This window comes from Plecotus auritus (assembly GCF_963455305.1).
Source record: "Plecotus auritus genome assembly, chromosome: 3".
Classification (NCBI taxonomy): Eukaryota; Metazoa; Chordata; class Mammalia; order Chiroptera; family Vespertilionidae; genus Plecotus; species Plecotus auritus.
Genome location: NC_137772.1, coordinates 203559768 through 203579142, shown reverse-complemented (window position 1 = coordinate 203579142; position 19375 = coordinate 203559768). Strand labels below are relative to the sequence as shown.

General features: G+C 38.7%; 1 protein-coding gene and 1 pseudogene across 2 annotated transcripts; one reads left to right on the top strand and one right to left on the bottom strand.

Moving 5' to 3' along the window:
• Window positions 1-2757: 2757 nt before the first annotated feature.
• On the bottom strand, window positions 2758-19005 carry STYK1 (serine/threonine/tyrosine kinase 1; the record flags this gene model as incomplete). Its single annotated transcript, XM_080661850.1, has 9 exons — window positions 18897-19005; window positions 18345-18479; window positions 15057-15323; window positions 14149-14330; window positions 12372-12455; window positions 7781-7989; window positions 5949-5989; window positions 5550-5646; window positions 2758-2962 (listed from the first exon to the last, which is right to left on the bottom strand). Exons 1-9 carry the CDS (start codon window positions 18958-18960, stop codon window positions 2758-2760), a joined length of 1284 nt encoding a protein of 427 aa, XP_080517976.1. The 5' UTR covers window positions 18961-19005.
• LOC308245103 (glycolipid transfer protein-like) lies at window positions 8215-9413 on the top strand (annotated as a pseudogene). Its single transcript has one exon. The product of its transcript is annotated as a glycolipid transfer protein-like (transcript).
• Window positions 19006-19375: the final 370 nt, after the last annotated feature.

The window sequence follows — 19375 nt, the reverse complement described above, 5'->3', positions numbered from 1 at the left end:
CCGTGGGCCGTAGTTTGAGGACGACTGCTAGAGACAATCCATCAAACAAAAGGTCTGAAATCTTGGAAGCACGTTGAAACTAAAAATCCCGACAGCCAGAGTATGAAACCAGTTCCTTTTAATAGTAAAGCTTCCTTCCTTCAGTAAGGGTTCACCTTTAGTGGCCTGTGGAGTCGTGGCAGTGACTTAGATCAGATGGCTTAGCCCTCGTTTCCTACAGATAGAATTACATTGGGGAAGGGAGGCATGCTCCCGTGTGGGATGGGTTTTGAAGGATGGGGAAAGACACGATGAGCTTTTACAGTCTATATTTTAAATAATATTGATCATCCTTCTTTTACCAACACACAGAGTAATCCTGTCTATGGATGACCTTTGACTTTCAGTGGGATTTAGTAAAATGAGTGACAGAAGACCTGAGATTCATTCCCAACACTTCCCTCTACCTAACCTTGGTTAAGTCACTATCTCTAAGCCTGTTTGTTCACAAATCAAATTATTATACTGCAGTCGATGTTATCAAGCTCATAGAACTATTGAGAGGATCAAATAAGATGACAGAAGATAAGGTCTCAATTTAAACAGTGTATCTTCAGGGAGCTCCCCATTTTATATTCCCCTCTGACCAATTTGTTTCTTTAAAAAAAATGTTTTGATTGATTTCAGAGAAGGGAAAAGAGAGAGAGAGAGAGAGAAACATCAATGGGAATCGGCCTCCTGCACACCCGAGCTGGTAATCCAGGCCTGTGACCTGACCAGAACAGAACTGGTGACCTCCTGGTGCGTGGGCCAATGCTCAGCCAACTGGGCCACACAGGCTGGGCCTATGTTTCTTCGTAGCACTTAGCACAAAGTGTAATTTAAAATTCTCACACAAATATGTATATATTTGTATCTTACTTTTCAGACTGTAATATAAAGCTCTCTATTTCTTTTATTCATCACCTAGCACAAAGTTTAGCAGTGTTGTCCTAAACACTCAATTTAAAATATTTATATATTTTTGAATGATTAAAGAAATCTTGTGTAAATTTGACTTAAATGAAGAACCTAGAAGCAATGATGAGTTTCCATAAGACTTTATTATGTAGTACCAAGCCACTCAACCTTCCTCCTCTCTACTGCCACTTAATTTAAATTCTGACTAGTCATTGTGGTATTCCTACATATGCAAGAATCATTATTTAGTTAGATGATTCATCATGACTCCATCAGGATTCTAACTTCTCCAAATATTCAACAGCTGGTCATCTTTCCTACACCAGCCTTAGATGGCTTTTCCAGAGTACCCAGAGTGAGTCTCCTTTAAAATCACAGATCACATGTTCAGCTGAATTGTTATCATCGTGATGTTTTCATTATTTTGCAGTAGTCGGAGATTACTATCATCATCCAGAAATTCACACAAAAATGATGACTTCAATATTTTAGTCATATGGTAATTGACCATACCATTGTCTTTAGGCATGTCCTACATCAGAGTGACTGGTGACCAATGTTTTCTTCTTGGCTACAGTAGATTTTAAAAGAAAAAGATATAAAAGATTCTAGAATAGGAAGGGGAAAGAAAGGAAACTAACATTTATTGAGCATATATTATATGCCAGATATCATACAAATACATATTCTCCTCCAGTCCTTACAACAACCCTGTAAGGTAAGTATTATACCCATTCCATCCTTTCTCAGACAATGTAGATTATCTATTTAATTTTTCTATCTTCTATTCACTTTTATCCTTCCTACTATAGAGATTCTGGCAGTTGTAAATCTGAAGAGCCTACTTTCACTCAACAAATATTAATTTAATGGAATAAGTTTCACAGTATCAATGGATAATTGAAAATCAGAAACTACTATCCTTTTGGCTTGGATATACTTTGCTAGGCCTTGATAAAGACCTGGCCTGCTTAGCATTCTTGCTTGGTTTCCACCTTTCATATTTATTAAACACACACAGTATATTATTCATGTTCCTATCTGACTCTAGGCTCAGTCTCCTTAATCTTATAGGGACCAGGAAGCTAGCCTGATGAACAATATATATTGAATGTTCTTAATCATCAAATGACCTCTCCATCTTCTAGTTAAAAATAGTATAAACAGAGTTCACTTGCCTCAGCATTAGATAAAAGGGAACCATCTTTCTCTTACCTGTACCCAGGGGAAACTCAGAAATTTTCCTTCATGGTTCTCCTCTAGCCCTGCATGAAGGGATCATTACTGTGGAACTTTATACCTTCCCTCCAACTTCTCTTTGAAGGATGACCTTGGTTCACATCTATATCCCTGAGCAAATAGAACCTTTAATTTTCTTTCTCATCAATTCCTTTTTGGGCTTTCTATTTCCTCATTTGATTCTAATTTCTCTGGACCTTATAATAGTCTAGATAAAAGCATGTTTCAGGAGGAAACTAGCCAGTGGTAGGATGTACCAGCTCATTTGTGCCATGATCCCTCCCCTCCCCCGCAGAAAATTTTTTTTCTGATTTATAAAACCTCCTTTGCAGTGACATTATCTGCCACATCTACCCTGATTCTTTAGGATTGGGACAACATAAATGAAACTGTATTTCTCTACTCTGGTGTGTAGAGTCTCACCCAGCATCATTTCACATATCTAGGGAAATATATAGGGGGAGATCCAGCTCCATGTCCCACTTATTCCTTTATGTCCCACTAGAAAGTCCATCCTCTGTTCTTAGAAGAATTCCCAGAGTATGTGATCACCCATAAATGTTTTTTGCCCCAGGATCTTCAAAGGATGCTGTAGCTGTAGGAGAGGCTCTTTACACTGATGCCTGCCACAGCTGCATACAGTTCAGGCACCACCAACTCTGGTACCTGCAACACAGCTTTGTCATCTGCAGTTCGAGCGGCAGTTTCTAGGCGTGAGCATAATTCTCTAAGTGAAGGGCGTTTGTCCTCTTTCCAGCGCCAACAGGATTTCATAAGACTATACCTGAAAGGGAAATAAGAGAAACTGGCTTCCTTGGCAAGGCAAATGTCTGAGGAACATGTCTCCTCACCTAACAAATATTAACAAAAAACAACAATCCTGAAATTCTTTCGTCTACTTCTCATTGTCCTGACTCTTACATTCTTCCCAGAGATTAACATTCTCTTATGTTTTTAATCTAAATCTCTTAATATCATCTTCTCAATAGGACCCTTCCAATAATAGGAATGACTGAAGATTTCTCAGGGTACAATCATTATGACAGAACAGTCCCCACCCCATACCCATTCTGTTGCCAAAAGCTCTTTCAGAAGTTGTGTTCTTATCTTTAAATGTTACTAACTTGCAGCATTCCAAACCATTGGTACAACTTATCTACCAATAAAAGGTATATCACAACCAGGAAAATAAGAAGTCATGGTACAGCATAGGGAGTATCCTATATAATAAGAGAGGAATATGCTAATTATCCATTACATCCTGAGGCATAACGACCAATCAAGTAACATAAGGACCGGATCACAGATCTGCAGGAGGATGGGGCAGCGAACTACAAGCAGGCACGGAGAGCTACAGGAGGGGGCAGGGCAGCAAGCTATGGGGGAGGGCGGGAGAGGGAGCTACAGGAGAGTGGCAGCAACCTACTGGCACACGGATTCATGTGCAGGGCTACTAGTAGTCAATAATATTGTAATAACTATGTGTGCTCTACATGGGCACTAGACTTATCAAGGTGATCACTTCATAAGTTATATAGATGTCCAATCACTATGTTGTACACCTGAAACTAATATATTGTATGTCAACTGTAATTGAAAAATTAAAAAAATATAAAAATATATATAAGAAGTTATGGAATAATATTATTCATCCTAATTTTGGAAAGTGTAATAGGGTTTGTTTTCCCATGAATCCAGATCATTTTCCCCCTTTATAATTTACCTTCTTTGGGAAATTGCCTTAATCTAGATAAAGTATTTACCACCTTTCATCTATCTTTTCTTCAGTCCAGTTTAGAGAATGTATAATGCTGTCTGTTTTCAAACACTTTCATCATGTCCCATCCCTGCTGAAGAACATACAGTGGTTTCCCACTGCCTACCATATGAAATAGACATCCTACCCCCTAGCTTCTCTACCACATAGGCCTTGCCTAACTGAAGCCCTCTCCTCCAGCCAAGTCAGTGTCTCGCTATGCCATAGATGTGGTCATCAACACCCAACTCTGTATTTGCTCATGCTGTGCGCAACTCCTTGAATATGCTCTCTGTGGTCATCATTTTAAATCTCAATTCCTCTCTGAAGTTTTACCTTATGAACCTAAGTGCCCTCTGTATTTCCCACACTTATTAATGCTGAACCATGAGACTTTGTAAAAGATGCTACTTTAATAACACTGCTAACATTTACCAAGAGCTGACTTATTATATAAAACATTGGCATGGAACTTAGCATGCATTATTTCATTTTAGCCTCACAATAACTTTGAGGTAAGATTATCATTATACCTATTTCAAGGTAAGTAAATAATAGATAGTAAAGTAGCAGGATTAGCACTGAACTCATGTCCCATTGACTCTGAGATGAATCTGAGCTTTTGGTTTCAGATATCTCCTCATCCAATGTTAAATTCTTCAAAATTAGCAATCTTATCAGTTAAGTGTCTCCCTCCAGATCAAAGGCAACCCTTTATACATAGAAAGCCTACAAGAAATATTGGTCAGCAATTCTATTCTAGTATATCCAGCCAGTATCACAACACTGTGTATATTTATAGTTATGATAGTTGACATTTATAATCTGCTTGATACAGTAAATGTTTACTTGGAATTTACCATTTAGTGCTGAAAATAGCAAAAATTTTCATGGAAATGTATATTAGTATATTATATTCTCTCCTGCCTTCTTATAAATAATTTAACCTTTTTGTATGTTCTATAGCTATCCCTTTTTGTACTTTATTAGTCATAAAATACGGAGTGTAATTTTTACTTCTTCCATTTTTTTGCGCCTTCATGGTTCACCAGCTATCTCATTCTGCTGGCAATATTGGATCCTCCTCTCCTGTCTTTAAAATTTCCTCCTACCTCCTTCTACTGGTTGACTTCTAATGTGCTCAGAGCTGGAAAAACAGCCAGTAATTTTTAAAAGTTAAATACTAAATAAGAGCCAATTAATAATTCTGGTGCAATGGATTTTATGACAGCTGTATTAGAACTAAGGCTGGCAGTCTCTGACTGAGACTGACATTTAGACAAGTAAAACACTACTGTACTTGCATTGTATATGGTCTGCTTCATACCTATTTTGGAAGCTTTTAAAGGAACTAAACCAAATTTGGATTCCTAACAGAGTTCTCAGTGGTTGCCGCAACATTATGTGTGCATGTATACACACACATATACATATGTACATATGATATATTTGACATATGACATATGAGCAGATGTGTTTTACTGCATAAGTTTGATATAGGGATGTACATTAGCACATAAAGGACAGCTGGGGATGATCTCTTAAAAAGGCATGATTGATATGGAGCAAAAAAAGATTTGGCGTGAGAGAAGAGTAGGCCTTAAAAGCCACTTACATGGTTTGTGTGCAGCTACTGGGTCTTTTCATCATCTTCCCTCTTTGCAGATGCTGTAGAATGCTGATAGGAGGGACTTCAGGATATGGTGGTGCCCCTGTTGGTAGATAAAGCATGAGAGTAGCAAGAGAACGTTGGGTCCTCTAGAATACAAACTATAAATCTGAAGACAAAATTTTTGTGTTTATGCAAGATCACTCTTGGAATTATCCTTTGGATTTTAAAAATATCCTTGGAATTGGTACAGTGTTGAGGAAAAGAGAAAGAAAGCAAAAGAAAATTAAAAGGAGTTAGAAGGATTTCATGTCAGCCCAGTTCAAACCTCAGAGATTCAACAGAAACCCCTTCTCATAGAATATGTCACCCATCACTCAAACATGCTTGCATACAGGTACATACCTAGAGTCACCATCTCATAAAGCAGGATACCAAAGGACCAGCTATAAAAGAAACAAAGTCATTTACTTAATTTCTGGTGTGGTTTTTTTTTTCCTTTCCTAAAGAGAACTCACTTAAATATTGGAGGAAGAGCCCTATAAAGAAGGCAAAGAAAAGGAACAGAGAGTGTCTGATAAAATAAGCCGAGTAAGAGTGCCATTTGAAAGCATTTCTATCCAATCCCCTTAGAGTACAATCCCTTTGAGGACTGGATTCATGTCTACTTTTTTCTATATTTCATATTAACAGGTGTTTACTATTATTGGCTAAATTATGGGTGTATTTATGCAAACACATTCACTCAAACATAAAGAAATTCCCCTCGGCATATTTTTCATCCTTTCCATTCCTTCCTGCTGAAATCCCAGCCTTTATTTTTATCACAAGACCAAGTGAGGGTTATAATTTATCTATTTCCTCAGTATATCTAATTGACCAAACCTAGGAAAAATATTAACAGAACAAGCTTTATACATAGTTGGAATACATATTCCCCTATCTATATATATAAAAGCCTAATATACAAATTGTGCCCTCGGGAGTTTGGGAGACCGGATGTTCGACCATTCGCTATGACGTGCACTGACCACCGGGGGGGGGGGTGGGGTTTGCAGAAGGAAGTCCCTGGCTGGCAGCCAGCAGCCAGGGAAGGGAGGCCCCGGCTGGCAGCTGCTAGGGACCCTACTTGTGCACGAATTTCATGCACTGGGCCTCTAGTGCAACATCATTTGAGAGATGTATATTTCACTATTCTATAACATCAACATTCAATGAGTAATATTTCCCAGTTCAGCTTATTGCTCCCAGACTTCTATTGAGAAGCTGATGTCAGTGAAGCAGCAATGGAAGTCTCTTAATTGACTTACCATATTAACCGACGTTCTAAATTTTCTCTGCTGCTCATGACATTCATGGGTAGTAAGATAGTCCATGTTACACTTATGTACTTCTCCAAGCAGTTGAGTTATATGGTTATCAAAATTCAATTGTGATTCTTTACAGTGCTGTTTATACCAATCATACATGTAGCTGTAATTATGTAATCAATTAAATATGCAAGCTAATTAAATATGAATGCAAAAAATATTAGCTCCCTGAAAAGTAGGTTGAATGCTTTAAAAATGTTCTATAAAAATAAGCTGCTAAAAAGAAAGTGGTATCAAATTGTGTGGGTGACACAAATGTAAAAAAATTAGGAAAAATAACAATAAATGTCTGTGGTCAAATTGTTTCACAACTGTTTTTCAAGTTTCTCACTCAGAATTTAAACTGAACCTCAAAAATAATTTATGACAGATACTAGTCATACAAGAAACAACATGTAACATCATTTAGCAGGTCCATCCTCATGAAAAAGGTCTTGACCCTCCTCCAAAAGATGAATCAATATATACCCACTTATATGTTTTAGTTAAAATAAATTATTTGAGGCATGTATGTATATTTTTTTATTTTAATAATTCCTGGTTTAACTGAACTTTTGATTAAGTAGACCCACGTCCTTCAAATTAAAAGGACTCTACTAGATATCAGTGTAAACAATCATTTCATTTTTCTTTTTGCTTTTCTAATTAAGGTTGCTAATCTAATGCTGAAGGAATAATTCAAAAGCCATTAAAAAAGATTGCAGCCAGATGCCAAATACAAGCTCTGTCACATAATACGCATTTCTGCTTGAGAGTCTGTCTGACTTCTAAGTAGACATAATTGACAACAGACGCTGTCATGGTCAGGGACTAGAGGACACTCAGGTCAAGAAAGGAAGACATCCCAAGGGCAGGAACAAACCGTACATGTCTCCTCTGATGCCAGCTGGTCTCAGCAGTAGCCGTTCTGGGGCAAGCCACTTGAGGGGCACGGTGTGAGTAGAGGTGATAGCCCCTTGGGTGTGGACTTCATAAGCCAGGCCCAGTCCACAGAGCTTAGCAGTAAGGTCACACTGGATCAGAATATTTCTGGCTGCCACATCCCCATGGAACAGATGTTTATCCTGAAGAAATTCCTATCAATTTAAGATCAAAGGTAGATCAGTTGTCTGAGGTCACAGCTTGGATCACACCCAAGGAGAAGCAGTGCTAGGGATCATAAAAAAGATAAGGACATTTTCTATTTCAAGCAAGTCTCTCTAATATTGGCATATCACTTCCAAGTCATGATAATGAATCAGACATTTTGCAAGTCCAACCAAACATGTTCTAAAGTAATATTTCTTGTTTTTTAGGTATAAAATTGTTTAGGATTGGCTCCACTCGAGGGCATCTCCAGAGTCTCTGGCTGGTGGCAGCAGTGACATCCCCAGCATTGACAGCGATAGCAGGAGGGGTGGCCTAGACACCCATGGCTCCGGCTGGGGCATCACCACTGGCCTTGACCCTGAAATGGTGCTGCTGGCTGAGCACCTGCTGAAGCCAATGCCCAAGGACAAACAGATCGTGATGGAGCCCTTCCTCTAGGTGGTGTCCCACCTGCTACCCTTCTTTGATTGCCTTGAGTCCACAGTGTTTACACCCATCAAGGCAGACCTAAGTGCCAACATTATGAAAATTAAAGCTGTGATTGACACTGACTGGCCAAGTTCTGGACCATACAGAATATCCTGGAGGCAAAGAAGGAAATGTATGGAACAGAGTGGTCCAAAGAGGGGCTAGGCTGGTGCTGATGTTGCTGAAGAGGCCTCTGCTTCATCCATGTCTTCCTCCAGATCTGTGATAGGGAGTGGGCCAAGAACCACCCCAACCTCATCCACATCAATGCCACCAAAGCCTACGAGATGGCCCTCAAGAAGCATCACAGCTGGATCTTGCAGAAGATCTTCCAGGAAGCACTGTATGCAACACCCTATAAGTCAGACTTCCTGAAAGTGCTCGCCAAGGGCCAGAACATGAGGAAGGAGGAGTGCCTGGAGAAGGTCTGCCTTTTCTGGTCAACAAGAGGGCCACCACTGAAATTACCTAGGAGATGTCACCAAGATGAACCCTGATCTCAATGACAAGGTGTAGGTGTGCCCAGCAGAGGGCACATCTGGGCCACCCACCGCCCCATATGTGGCTGCTCACAGAAACAGATAAACCAGAATCACTGTGAATCTAGTTGGCAGGCTGCCCTTGGCCTGCATCCCCCAGAGCGGCCCAGAGTCTGGTTGGGGTCTGCGGAAGACAGACTTGATTTCTGAAAAGTCATTTTGGGGGTCTATCCTAATGGAGCAATAACTGTCATACTTCTGAATCACCTTTGAATTTCACAACAGCACAGATGGACTGTGGTAAAAAGCAATTAATGTTGCTAATAAATCAAGTCCTAGGGTTTTTTGTGTGTTTTTCGCCCCCCAACATGGTGCATGACTCTGAGGACATACACCTCACTTTAAAAATGAGGATCTGGTGCAGTGATGTTTTGGGTAGTTTAAGGACAAGGAAGAATTTGATTTGAAATTATACAGGACCCCGACTGTGGGATTTTTTTTAAAGCAAACGACTGTGCGCTCTCAGGTGGTTGCACAGTCCAGCCTCACAGCACTGTCATTATAGATCCTGCTCTTTCCTACTGTCTTTTTCCAGACATTTTTTTTACAGTTGAAAACAACCAGCAAGACTTTGATGACTATGACCAAAAGGAACTTTATTTTAAAGCTATCAGGTACAAATAATTGACCAGAGATAACTGAATTTGCATTCTGCATAATTGTTTTCTTCAGGGACAGCCTTTCCAACATAAGGAAGTACCTACTATGTATATTCTCTCAAGGGGGAGACCACGAGCCCTCCAGATGCTGAGACTCAAGGAAACACCTTGCTGCCTTAACTGTCCCTCCTGGTGCTAACAAGAGCTGTATTTTTTAAAGTGTTGGGGTGAATAGAAGAATCCCGAGAGAACGGATGTGTGTAAAAAACCCAATGAGGAACAACTGGTGATTTTTATGCAGAAACTAAGTAATTCTTAGTAAATAAATTCCTATTTTGGGAAAAACAGTGTTTAGGATTACCAAACTGAACAAATAATCCAAATAACGTTAATACTGTGTTTGGAATGTCTAGTCGCCCTCTGTGTGTCAAGCCCTGGCCCTGCCTGATTTCACCTTTCTCTCAGAGAGGATCCAGCTGGCAACTGTAAAAGTAAGTAGGTTTCAAGATTCTAACAGCAGTCCCCAAAATAAGATAATATGTACATAGAAAAACCGAGTGTCATTTTAACGCTTTCATATGGAGTTTTACATATTTACACTATATTTTGTCCCTAATATAACTAGATGAAGTGAGTTAAGGAAGTATCTTTTAGATAAATGTAAATGATTACTCAAGGCCACACAATTATTAAGAGGTAGTGACCAGAACCAGGTATTCTAATTCATAGGAGGAACTACAAATTATACTAATAATTCTTAAGCCAGACTGGAAAATCAGAATTGCCTGAGAGCATTTTAAAAATATAAGGTCTTCACCCCATATTTACTTAACTGAAACCTAGGCAGAGGGACCTGGTAATCTATATTTTTAAGAAGTATTAAGCCCTAGTTGTTTTGCTCAGTGGATAGAGCATCAGCCCACAGACTGAATGGTCCTGGGTTTGATTCCAGTCAAGGGCACGTACCTTGGTTGCAGGTTCCCCAGCCCTGGTTGGGGTGTGTGCAGGAGGCAACCAATTGATGTTTCTCTCTCACATCAATGTTTCTCTCTTTCTCTCCCTCTCCCTCTCCCTTCCACTATCTCTAAAAATCAATGGAAAAAAATATCCTTGGGCGAGGATTAACAATAAAAAAAATAATAAAATAAAATGCATGTAAAAAAAAAAAACAAGTATTAAAATAATTTTAAGCACGGCCAACAAGGCATTTGAGAACCATTGCACCAGGATGACATTTGTTTGCTGGAATCATCTGCCCCAATATCAAGTTTTTCAAGGCATATGGAGAAGTTGAAAAAAATACATGACCAAAGAGCTGGAGATTGAAGTATATCATTATCAAACGAGATGGTATGAAAAAATACAAGATTAAGTTGGTAATTTCCAGGCATTGATGATGAAGGAAATAGTGACTAGCAATTGTTCTGTCTTTGGTGGAGTTTTATTTCTTTTCCATAATCATTTACCCCTCCCCCACTGTATCCTCTCCACCTCCACCTAACTCCTACCCCCTCTCTGGTGCAGTTTTAGAACAAATAAATTATACTGTAATGAGAATAATTATAGAATGTAGTAACTTTGAGGTTGTGAAAAGTAATTTTTATTATCTTATAGCTGGTAACCTAGAGCACTGATGAATGCATCCATGGAATCAATGCATCCCACTGGGGCACCTCTGCAATTATGGCTTAGAATACAAGGTTGGCTGCATCCTGATACCCTAATTTTGTCAAGGAACTATACCAACTAGGCCCTCCAAAACCAGAGATAATATTCATTAATGTGATGTTCTCTCTCCCCTGCCCCATAGGAACTTCAATTTTAACTACTGCTCTTTTTTAATCTCACTACTTTTTTTTTTCTAAGCGTTCCCTTATTCCATTTAGATACCTGGCATATTTCACACATCCAGATGGCAAGATACATTTTAAAAAACTGAAAGTGGAAGCTTCACAGAGCCTGATTTTCTATAACAAATGCTATTTTAAATAAAATTATCTAAATAATTTCATAGACATAGTCATCTAAATGTCCTGAGTAATTATGGCAAAGATCATTTTTTTCTCTTAAACCCTGTTCTTTCTCTTACCTCTTTTTTTAATTCTTTTTTATTACGTATTAATTTTTAAAATATTTATTGTCTCACCTCTTTGAGTTGTTTTAAAATAAAGAAATGATCTCACCATTGCCCCTTCTTATTCTTTCTCTTCCACTTATTCCTTCTTTTTAAAGTATATGTATTTCCTATCACATTCAGTATCAAAGCAAGTCTCCAATAAAACATGTTCTGAACTAGTATTTCTTGTTTTTCAGGTATAAAATGGTATACTTCTTTCTGGTTCTGTAGCCTTTTACCCATTCAGTTTAATCTTCTCATATATTCTCCCAATTTGCTTCCCTATTTGCCCCTTTTACATCTATTAATATTAGTATATATGGGGAAGTAAAAGTATTAAGCAAGTGGACATAAAGCTCTTAGTCCTGGTTTTTGAATTCTGAGAAACCTTTTTAAACCCTTACTGTTCTGTTTAAAAACCCCAAGTTGACTACGTTCTGCCCAGAATTACCAGTCCTGTAGAATATACTCTAAATTCTTTCATAAAAAAAGAACTGAAAATAATTTTTCAGTGCTTGAGTTTCTGCCCCCTAACTTCCATCTGATTTTCTTTATAATATATACCCTTTAGGAATATAAAAAATATGACATCAAATACAAATTAACAAGAAAATCCCTACCATCTGTTATCATTTTGCTCAGCTTACCAAAGCCAAGAGAACCTGCTTCCCAATGTGATATACTTGTTTTTCAGTGAGATCATAGAGAAGGCCATCCATGGTCATCACATCCTACAGAGACAGGAAAAAAGCATTATATCAAAATGACATGAACAGATCTGAAAAAAATGTAAGGGCAGAGATATTCTTAAATGCAGATAGCAAAGCTCAGAAAACAAACATAGAACTGTAAGGTTCAAGGATAGAATGATATTACAGATTCTCAAATATGAAGAGAAATACAATGATTTATTAGACTGGAAAAAATAATAAAGAATGTAGATAAATAGAAGAATGAAGGAAGAACAGAATAGCAAGGATGAAAGACAAGTATATGCTTTATCAACTGGATAAAGCATCAATGTGTGTGTGTGTGTGTGTGTGTGTGTGTGTGTGTGCGTGCGTGTGTGTGTGATTAATTAAGCATATTAACTCAACACATTTTTATTGAATGCCTACTATGTGCCAGATTTCATCTTAGGAACACAGAATATAAGAGTGAACAAAATAAACGTGTCTGTTGCCTTCTGGAGTTTATAGCATGGCAAACACATGTGAATCAGAATAAAATAATCATATATAAATGTATAGTTACATATCTATAAGCACCATGAAGGAAATGAAAAAGAAAGCATATAATGGTGGGGGAAAGAGAGCTGATTCAGTTGGGGAACAAGGAAAATTTTTTATGAAATCTGAAGGTTGAGTGGGCATTGACTATGCAAAGAAGGGAGAAGTTTGGTGTAATGAGAAAAGCAAGAGGAAGTGATCTAAAATAAAGAAGCATAGCAATTTTGAAAACAGAAAAGAGCTAGTGAGGTTAGAGCACAAAACAAGTTACATTTGGATAAGCTCTTTAAAAGGTTTTAAATACCTAGAGACATGCACATTGTCCTATTTGTATCACTGGATGGAAGATGCCAGCAGGGTCCCTCTTTCATACACATTTAGTGGTAAAATAAGCATATTGAGTAGCCTTGTTTAATATTGAACTTGCTCATTGGCAAGTAAAGAACTAACTAAAGAAATGTATAGTGCTTGAGAAAGAGGAATACATAAACAAGTAGGAAGACTAAAAAAATGATTTGCACTTTAGTCTGGAAATGAATTTTTTAAAATATGAGTTTGAGGCACAAAAGCTTAAAAGATGAATTTCTCCTCAACTCAGCCCTGGCATACCTAGGATGATGTTACAGAATGGAAAGCACACTTAACAGTAACAACAACAAAATTACAATCAGTACTAGATAGTTATGTTGTTATGCAATTATCACTATTAACAGCTACCATTTTGAGTGTTTGCTATATATCAATCACTGCTGTGTTTTTACATACATAATTTATTTTATTATTACTCCCATTTTACAGATTCAGAAAACTCAGGCTGAGAGAGGTGGCTTGCCCAAATTCACATAGCTAGTAGGAAGTAGAACCTAAAGTCCATACTCTAAATCTGCACTGCTCAATATGGTAGCCATTGGACGCCTGTGGCTATTTACATGTGTATCATTTTTAAATGAAATAAAACTGAAAATTCAGTTTCTCAGTCACATCAGTCACATTTCAAGTGTTCCATAGCCACATGTGATTAGGGGCTACCATATTGGACAGGGCAGATATAAAACACTGCTATCATAAAAAGTTCCATTGGTTGGTGATACTCAATCACTCTGTCTCTTTGTCACTTGTCAGGCTCATTGCCATGTGAACAGCTAATCAGCCAGGTAAAGCCTTTCCTTTCTAATATGTCTACCCTACCGCTCACCCGGCGACAGGTCCAGAGAAAGCTGAGCAGGTCCCCCTGGGCAACATCCTCCAACACCATATAGAGCGGCTCTCCTTCTGTGCAGCAGCCTTCCAGCTGTACCAGGTTTGGGTGCTTCCCCAGGTACTGATAGAATTGGATTCGCCCTAAGAAATCCTGTATCTCTTGGAGCCTAGCTGGTTCTGTGGAGAACAGAAGAGCCATGGGTAGTGGTCAGAACATTTCAGAGAAAATAGGAAGTCTGAGGCAGGAAGCAACCTCAGATGATAATTCTCAAGGCTCTAAAGGGGAGTGACTATAGACAAAAAGTAAACAGAAAGGGAACTAATTAGAAGATGATCCTCACTGATCTTTGGCCAAAGGTAACAGAATTATAGGTCTTACAACTAGGTAGGCTTTCATCTGCCTAAATGGGCAAGTGTGTTCACATTAAAAGGTTATCACAGTCTAGGCCTTTGGATTAATAATCTTGTTTATTTTATCCTTGTTCTATACATTCACCATTACGTGTCCATATTATGAGCAACAGCAAAAAAAAAGTAAAGAAAGAAAAGAAACACAGTGTTGTCAGGGTAAGATATATAGTGGAGAAAAGTGAAGAAGCAACCTCAACATCCTCATCCAAGTAACAGTCTAGATAGGCAAGGTTGAGGTATAGGAAAGAAAGACCCCACAAAAAAATTTGTCTTGAGTTTTCACTTTCTAGTCCCTTCTTGAGTTTGAGGTACAAAAGCTTAAAAGCTGAATTTCTCCTCAAAGCTGCCCTTCTTATTCTGCATATAATTGTGATCACAACTATCTACTGAATAACATCTTAATGTCTGCAATGCCCATTAGCATTTACTGTTAAGGGTGCTCACAGGGGAAAGTTAAATAGGGAAAGGGAAATCTAACACTTCTCCTTTTACCTTTCAAAACCTTGAGGACAATGTCCTTGGACTTAGCTGGGTCCCCAGGGTACATCTTGGTTCGATAGATGGCCCCACAACTACCATTGTAGATCCACTCCAGAACTTCAGAGAGTTGCTCCCGGGGTACCTGCAGCTTAGCCAGGGCATGTGTGGATGTTTGTAGAAGGCTTTCCACCGATGTCTCCTTAAGTGGCACAAATACACTTCCTTCATGTCCTCCTGCTTCCCCGTTTTGGCCCCTAACTGGAGGCACAGGAGCAATGCCTAGAACAAAGAGATGATACCAACCAGCTTTTTCCTACCCTCCAGACTCCAGGAAAGCACAACTTGGAACAAATTGGCAAGAAAGTTCCTTTAATAATTTTTTTGCCACCCATTGTGGGTTCCTGATGCTTCTCTGTGAACCAGCATCAATACCAACCTTTAGAACTTTTATAATAATTCCATTACTTCTAAGACAACTCAAGATGGTCTCTTGAAATTGGTAATGGCATTTATTTTCTGTTTCTCAATATCACAGTTCAACATAAATATAATATAGAGACAATTGAGGAAGTTCCTGAATAGTTATTAAAACCACAGATACCTAGCCCAGCTGGTGTGGCTCAGTGGTTAAGCATCAATCCATGAACCAGGAGGTCACCATTCAATTCCCAATCAGGGCACATGCCCCAGTTGCGAGCTCCTTCCCCAATGTGAGGCATGAAGAAGGTAGCCAATCGATGATTATCAATTGATGTTTTTATTTCTCTCTCCCTCTCTCTCCCTCTCTCTGAAGTCAATAAAAAACATATTTAAAACCACAGATACCTATAGGTGGTGGTAACTGCCAATGGGGAATATCATTTAAGTCAATCAAATAGCTCCCAAAGGTAGAGGGGAGGTATGGATAACTACTTAATTCTAAGCTATGGTTATTCTTCCTCCTTCAAATTGTGCTCAGGGTCATGTTATTCCATACTTCTTAGTTTTATTCAAAAGGTATTCTGGTACTTTCTCCCTTCCTTAGCCAACTTTTCTCTATTGGAATAGAGAGATTCATTCTTTGTATTAAATCTTCATTCATTTATTAATTCATTAATTTATTCAACAAATATCACCTCCCACATGCCAAGCACTTTTGGGTAAAGTCCAGAATCTTATGAAGATTATTTTCCAGTGGTAGGAGAGCAGAGCAGATAATAACATACCAGGTTTTGAGTGTTATGGAGAAAAGAGAAGCATCAATGATTCTATTTCATGTTTAAAGGTCAGGAAAGGTCTTTGTGATGACATATGTGAAATACCTTGAAGCAATAAGAGACTAAACTATATCCTGGTATCAGGAAAGGTATTATAGACAAAGGGAACAAGAAGTACAAAGATATTGAAGAAGGAGCATACTTGGCTTCTGGATGAAGAATAATGAAGTCAGTGCAGTGGAATCAAGTGGAATAACTGGAGAATTATAGAAGAGGAGGCCAGAGAGGGCCCAGATCATGTAAGACTATTGAAAGAATTTCGTCTTTTTTCATTCTAAGATGGGAAGCTATTGGGGATTTTCCAAGCAGAGAATTGACAGGACTGACTTACACTTTAAAAGAATCATTCTGCTACTCTGAGGAGAATATACCATGAAGGTATAGGATTACAAGCAAGGAACCCAGTTAGGCGTGTATTACAATGGTCTATGCGAGGTGAAAGTGGTGTAAGTTATTTTGAAGATAGAGTTAAAGGATTTACTAATGGATTGGATGGACACCTTTAATATTTTAGACTGAATGCATAGAAATCTGGGTTTGCCTTTTACTAAGATAGGGGAAGACTAGTGGCAGAAGATATTTTGTGAGGGAATTTCAGTACCTTTGCTTTGGACATATTACATATGAGATGTGTATTAGATCCCAACTGCAAAATAGGTGATTTGATATAAGAATCTGAAATTCAAGGGAGACTATAATTAAAATAGAGAAAGCATTTGAATCTATAGATTTAAAATGAGATCATTTAGAAAGTGACTGGAGATTTAAAGAAAAAAAGTTGAAAGAAGTACAAAATGTTTTTCGACAGGTCAAATAAGATGAGGACTCAACAGAGCTGTCATTGGTGATCTTAGAGTTGTTTTGGTGGAGTGGTGAGATTGAAAGCCGTATTTTAGTATTCAAAAGAGAATGCAACAAGTGGTAGTGAGAGTGAGTTTAGGTTTTTTTGTTTTATTTTTGGTTAAAATATCCTCACTCAAGGATATTTTTCCCATTGATTTTTTAGAGAGAAAGGAGGTTTGGAGGAAGAGGGAGAGAGAGAGAAACATCGATGTAAGAGAGACACACATCGATTGGTTGCCTCCCACATGCACCCTGACTGGGGCCGGGATTGAACCTACAACCCCGGTATATGCCTTTGACTAGGAATCAAACTCACAACCCTTCAGTGTGTGGGCCGATGCTCTATCCACTGAGCAACAACAGCCAGGGCAATATATGGTAGGATTTTTTGTGTGTTTTCTTTTGATTTCACAGAGAGAGGGAGAGAGAGATAGAAACATCAGTGATGAGAGAGAATCATTTTGCAGCTGCCTCCCATAGGCCCCCTATTGGGGATTGAGCCTGCAAACTGGGCATGTGCCCTGACTGGGAATCAAAGGGTAACTGGCCTCCTCGAGAGTGAGTTCAAACAATTTCTTTCGAAAGGTTTCTACAAGAATGAATTATAAGAGACTTGGGATAAAATTTGGAGAGGGATTAGGGATCAGCCACTATGAAGTTTCATATTACTGTCAGATTTTCTTCCCTTATTTTTACTCTTAGTTTCATGTACTAGCTGATTATCTTTCATTATATGCTCAGTGGTACTCCAGGACAGCATGTTATCATCTCCTTCAAAGACTATTATGAAAGCTATCCCTTTTCATCATGTATCCAGGGGCACAGAGTAGGGCTGGAATGTATTATAGAATAAGATGTCATCCTTCAAAGCTGATAACAAAGCCTAATAGGTTTTCCTCCCAGATCCTTAGACATTCATGTGGTCATTTGATAGTGCAATAAGACAAAGAGGACAGAAACAGGTTACATGAGGCCTCTCTTGCCTGTTCTGCTTTCAGAAAACAAGCATATGTAGAGTTTCTACTCATGAGTCCTCTACTTCCTCCTGTCTTTCAACTCCACAGGAGGGGACCCAAGCCTCCTTTTGCATTGCAGGAACCTAGACCTCTACTAGTAGACTTGGACTCATTGAAACTTGGGTTTTATTTTTCTGCAATCTCTGTCTTCCCGAGCTTCTGTCCGGCCCCAGTTTGAGCTTTACCTTGGAGTCCAGGAGACTGCTGCTGAGCTCTTTTTTCTCTGATAAAAAGCCACAGGATGACCCCAAGAATGATGAGGGAGGCACCAACCAGAAAGGCTGGGATGATGATGATTTCATACTGCTGGTGCCAGACAACTGGGTAGGAAATTAAACAGAAAGAAAAGAGATTAAAGAAGAAGCCTAGCCTGATGTCTACACAAGTTCTGCTACCCACCAGTCCTCAGCTCATCATACATAAATGGTCATCTCTTCTTTCTTCCACTCCACTTTCATTCAATGGAAACCTTATTGGGAGCAACTCTCTCATCACAACCGCCAATGTCCCTCTTTCTTAGCCCAGCAAGTGTGCTCTGTGCCCCTTCTCCTATTTTTCCTACTGAAATGAAGAATGCAGCATCTGCATCTCTGATTGGTACTTTTTGAAAACAATGGCCCATTTCTTTGTCAATACTGTCTTCACATCTACTACAAATCAAATTATTCCCCTCCTAGATTCTATCCAGACTTTAGTCTTCATTATTCTAAGAGAAGAACACGAACATGTGTACTTACTACACAACTTGTCACTGAGACTGCATTCCTTTAGCATTTGTGTCATGCCCTTCTCCTCTCCCATTGCCACACAGCTGTCCACTCCTATGCTTGATCCACAGAGAATGCACAGAACACGGCTGAGAATAATTTACAAGGATCGAGTCGTTCTGAAAAAAAGTAAAATGGAGCACACAGAGAACTTTAAAACACATCTACAGATCACTGGATATTAAATACATGGCTACCTGGAACGCTCTGAGCCATACATTCATCTCTGTCAATGTACTTGATATTCAGGCTGGAATAATTTTATTCTTTTTATTTTTATTTATTTTTAGACAGATTGGAGAGAGAGCAGGGGGGAGGAGACATTGATTTGATGTTCCACTTATTTGTGCATTCATTGGTTGATTCTTGTATGTGCGGGGGCCTCAACCTTGGCATATGGGGACAACACTCTAACCAACTGAGCTATTCAGCCAGGGAAAGAATTTTAT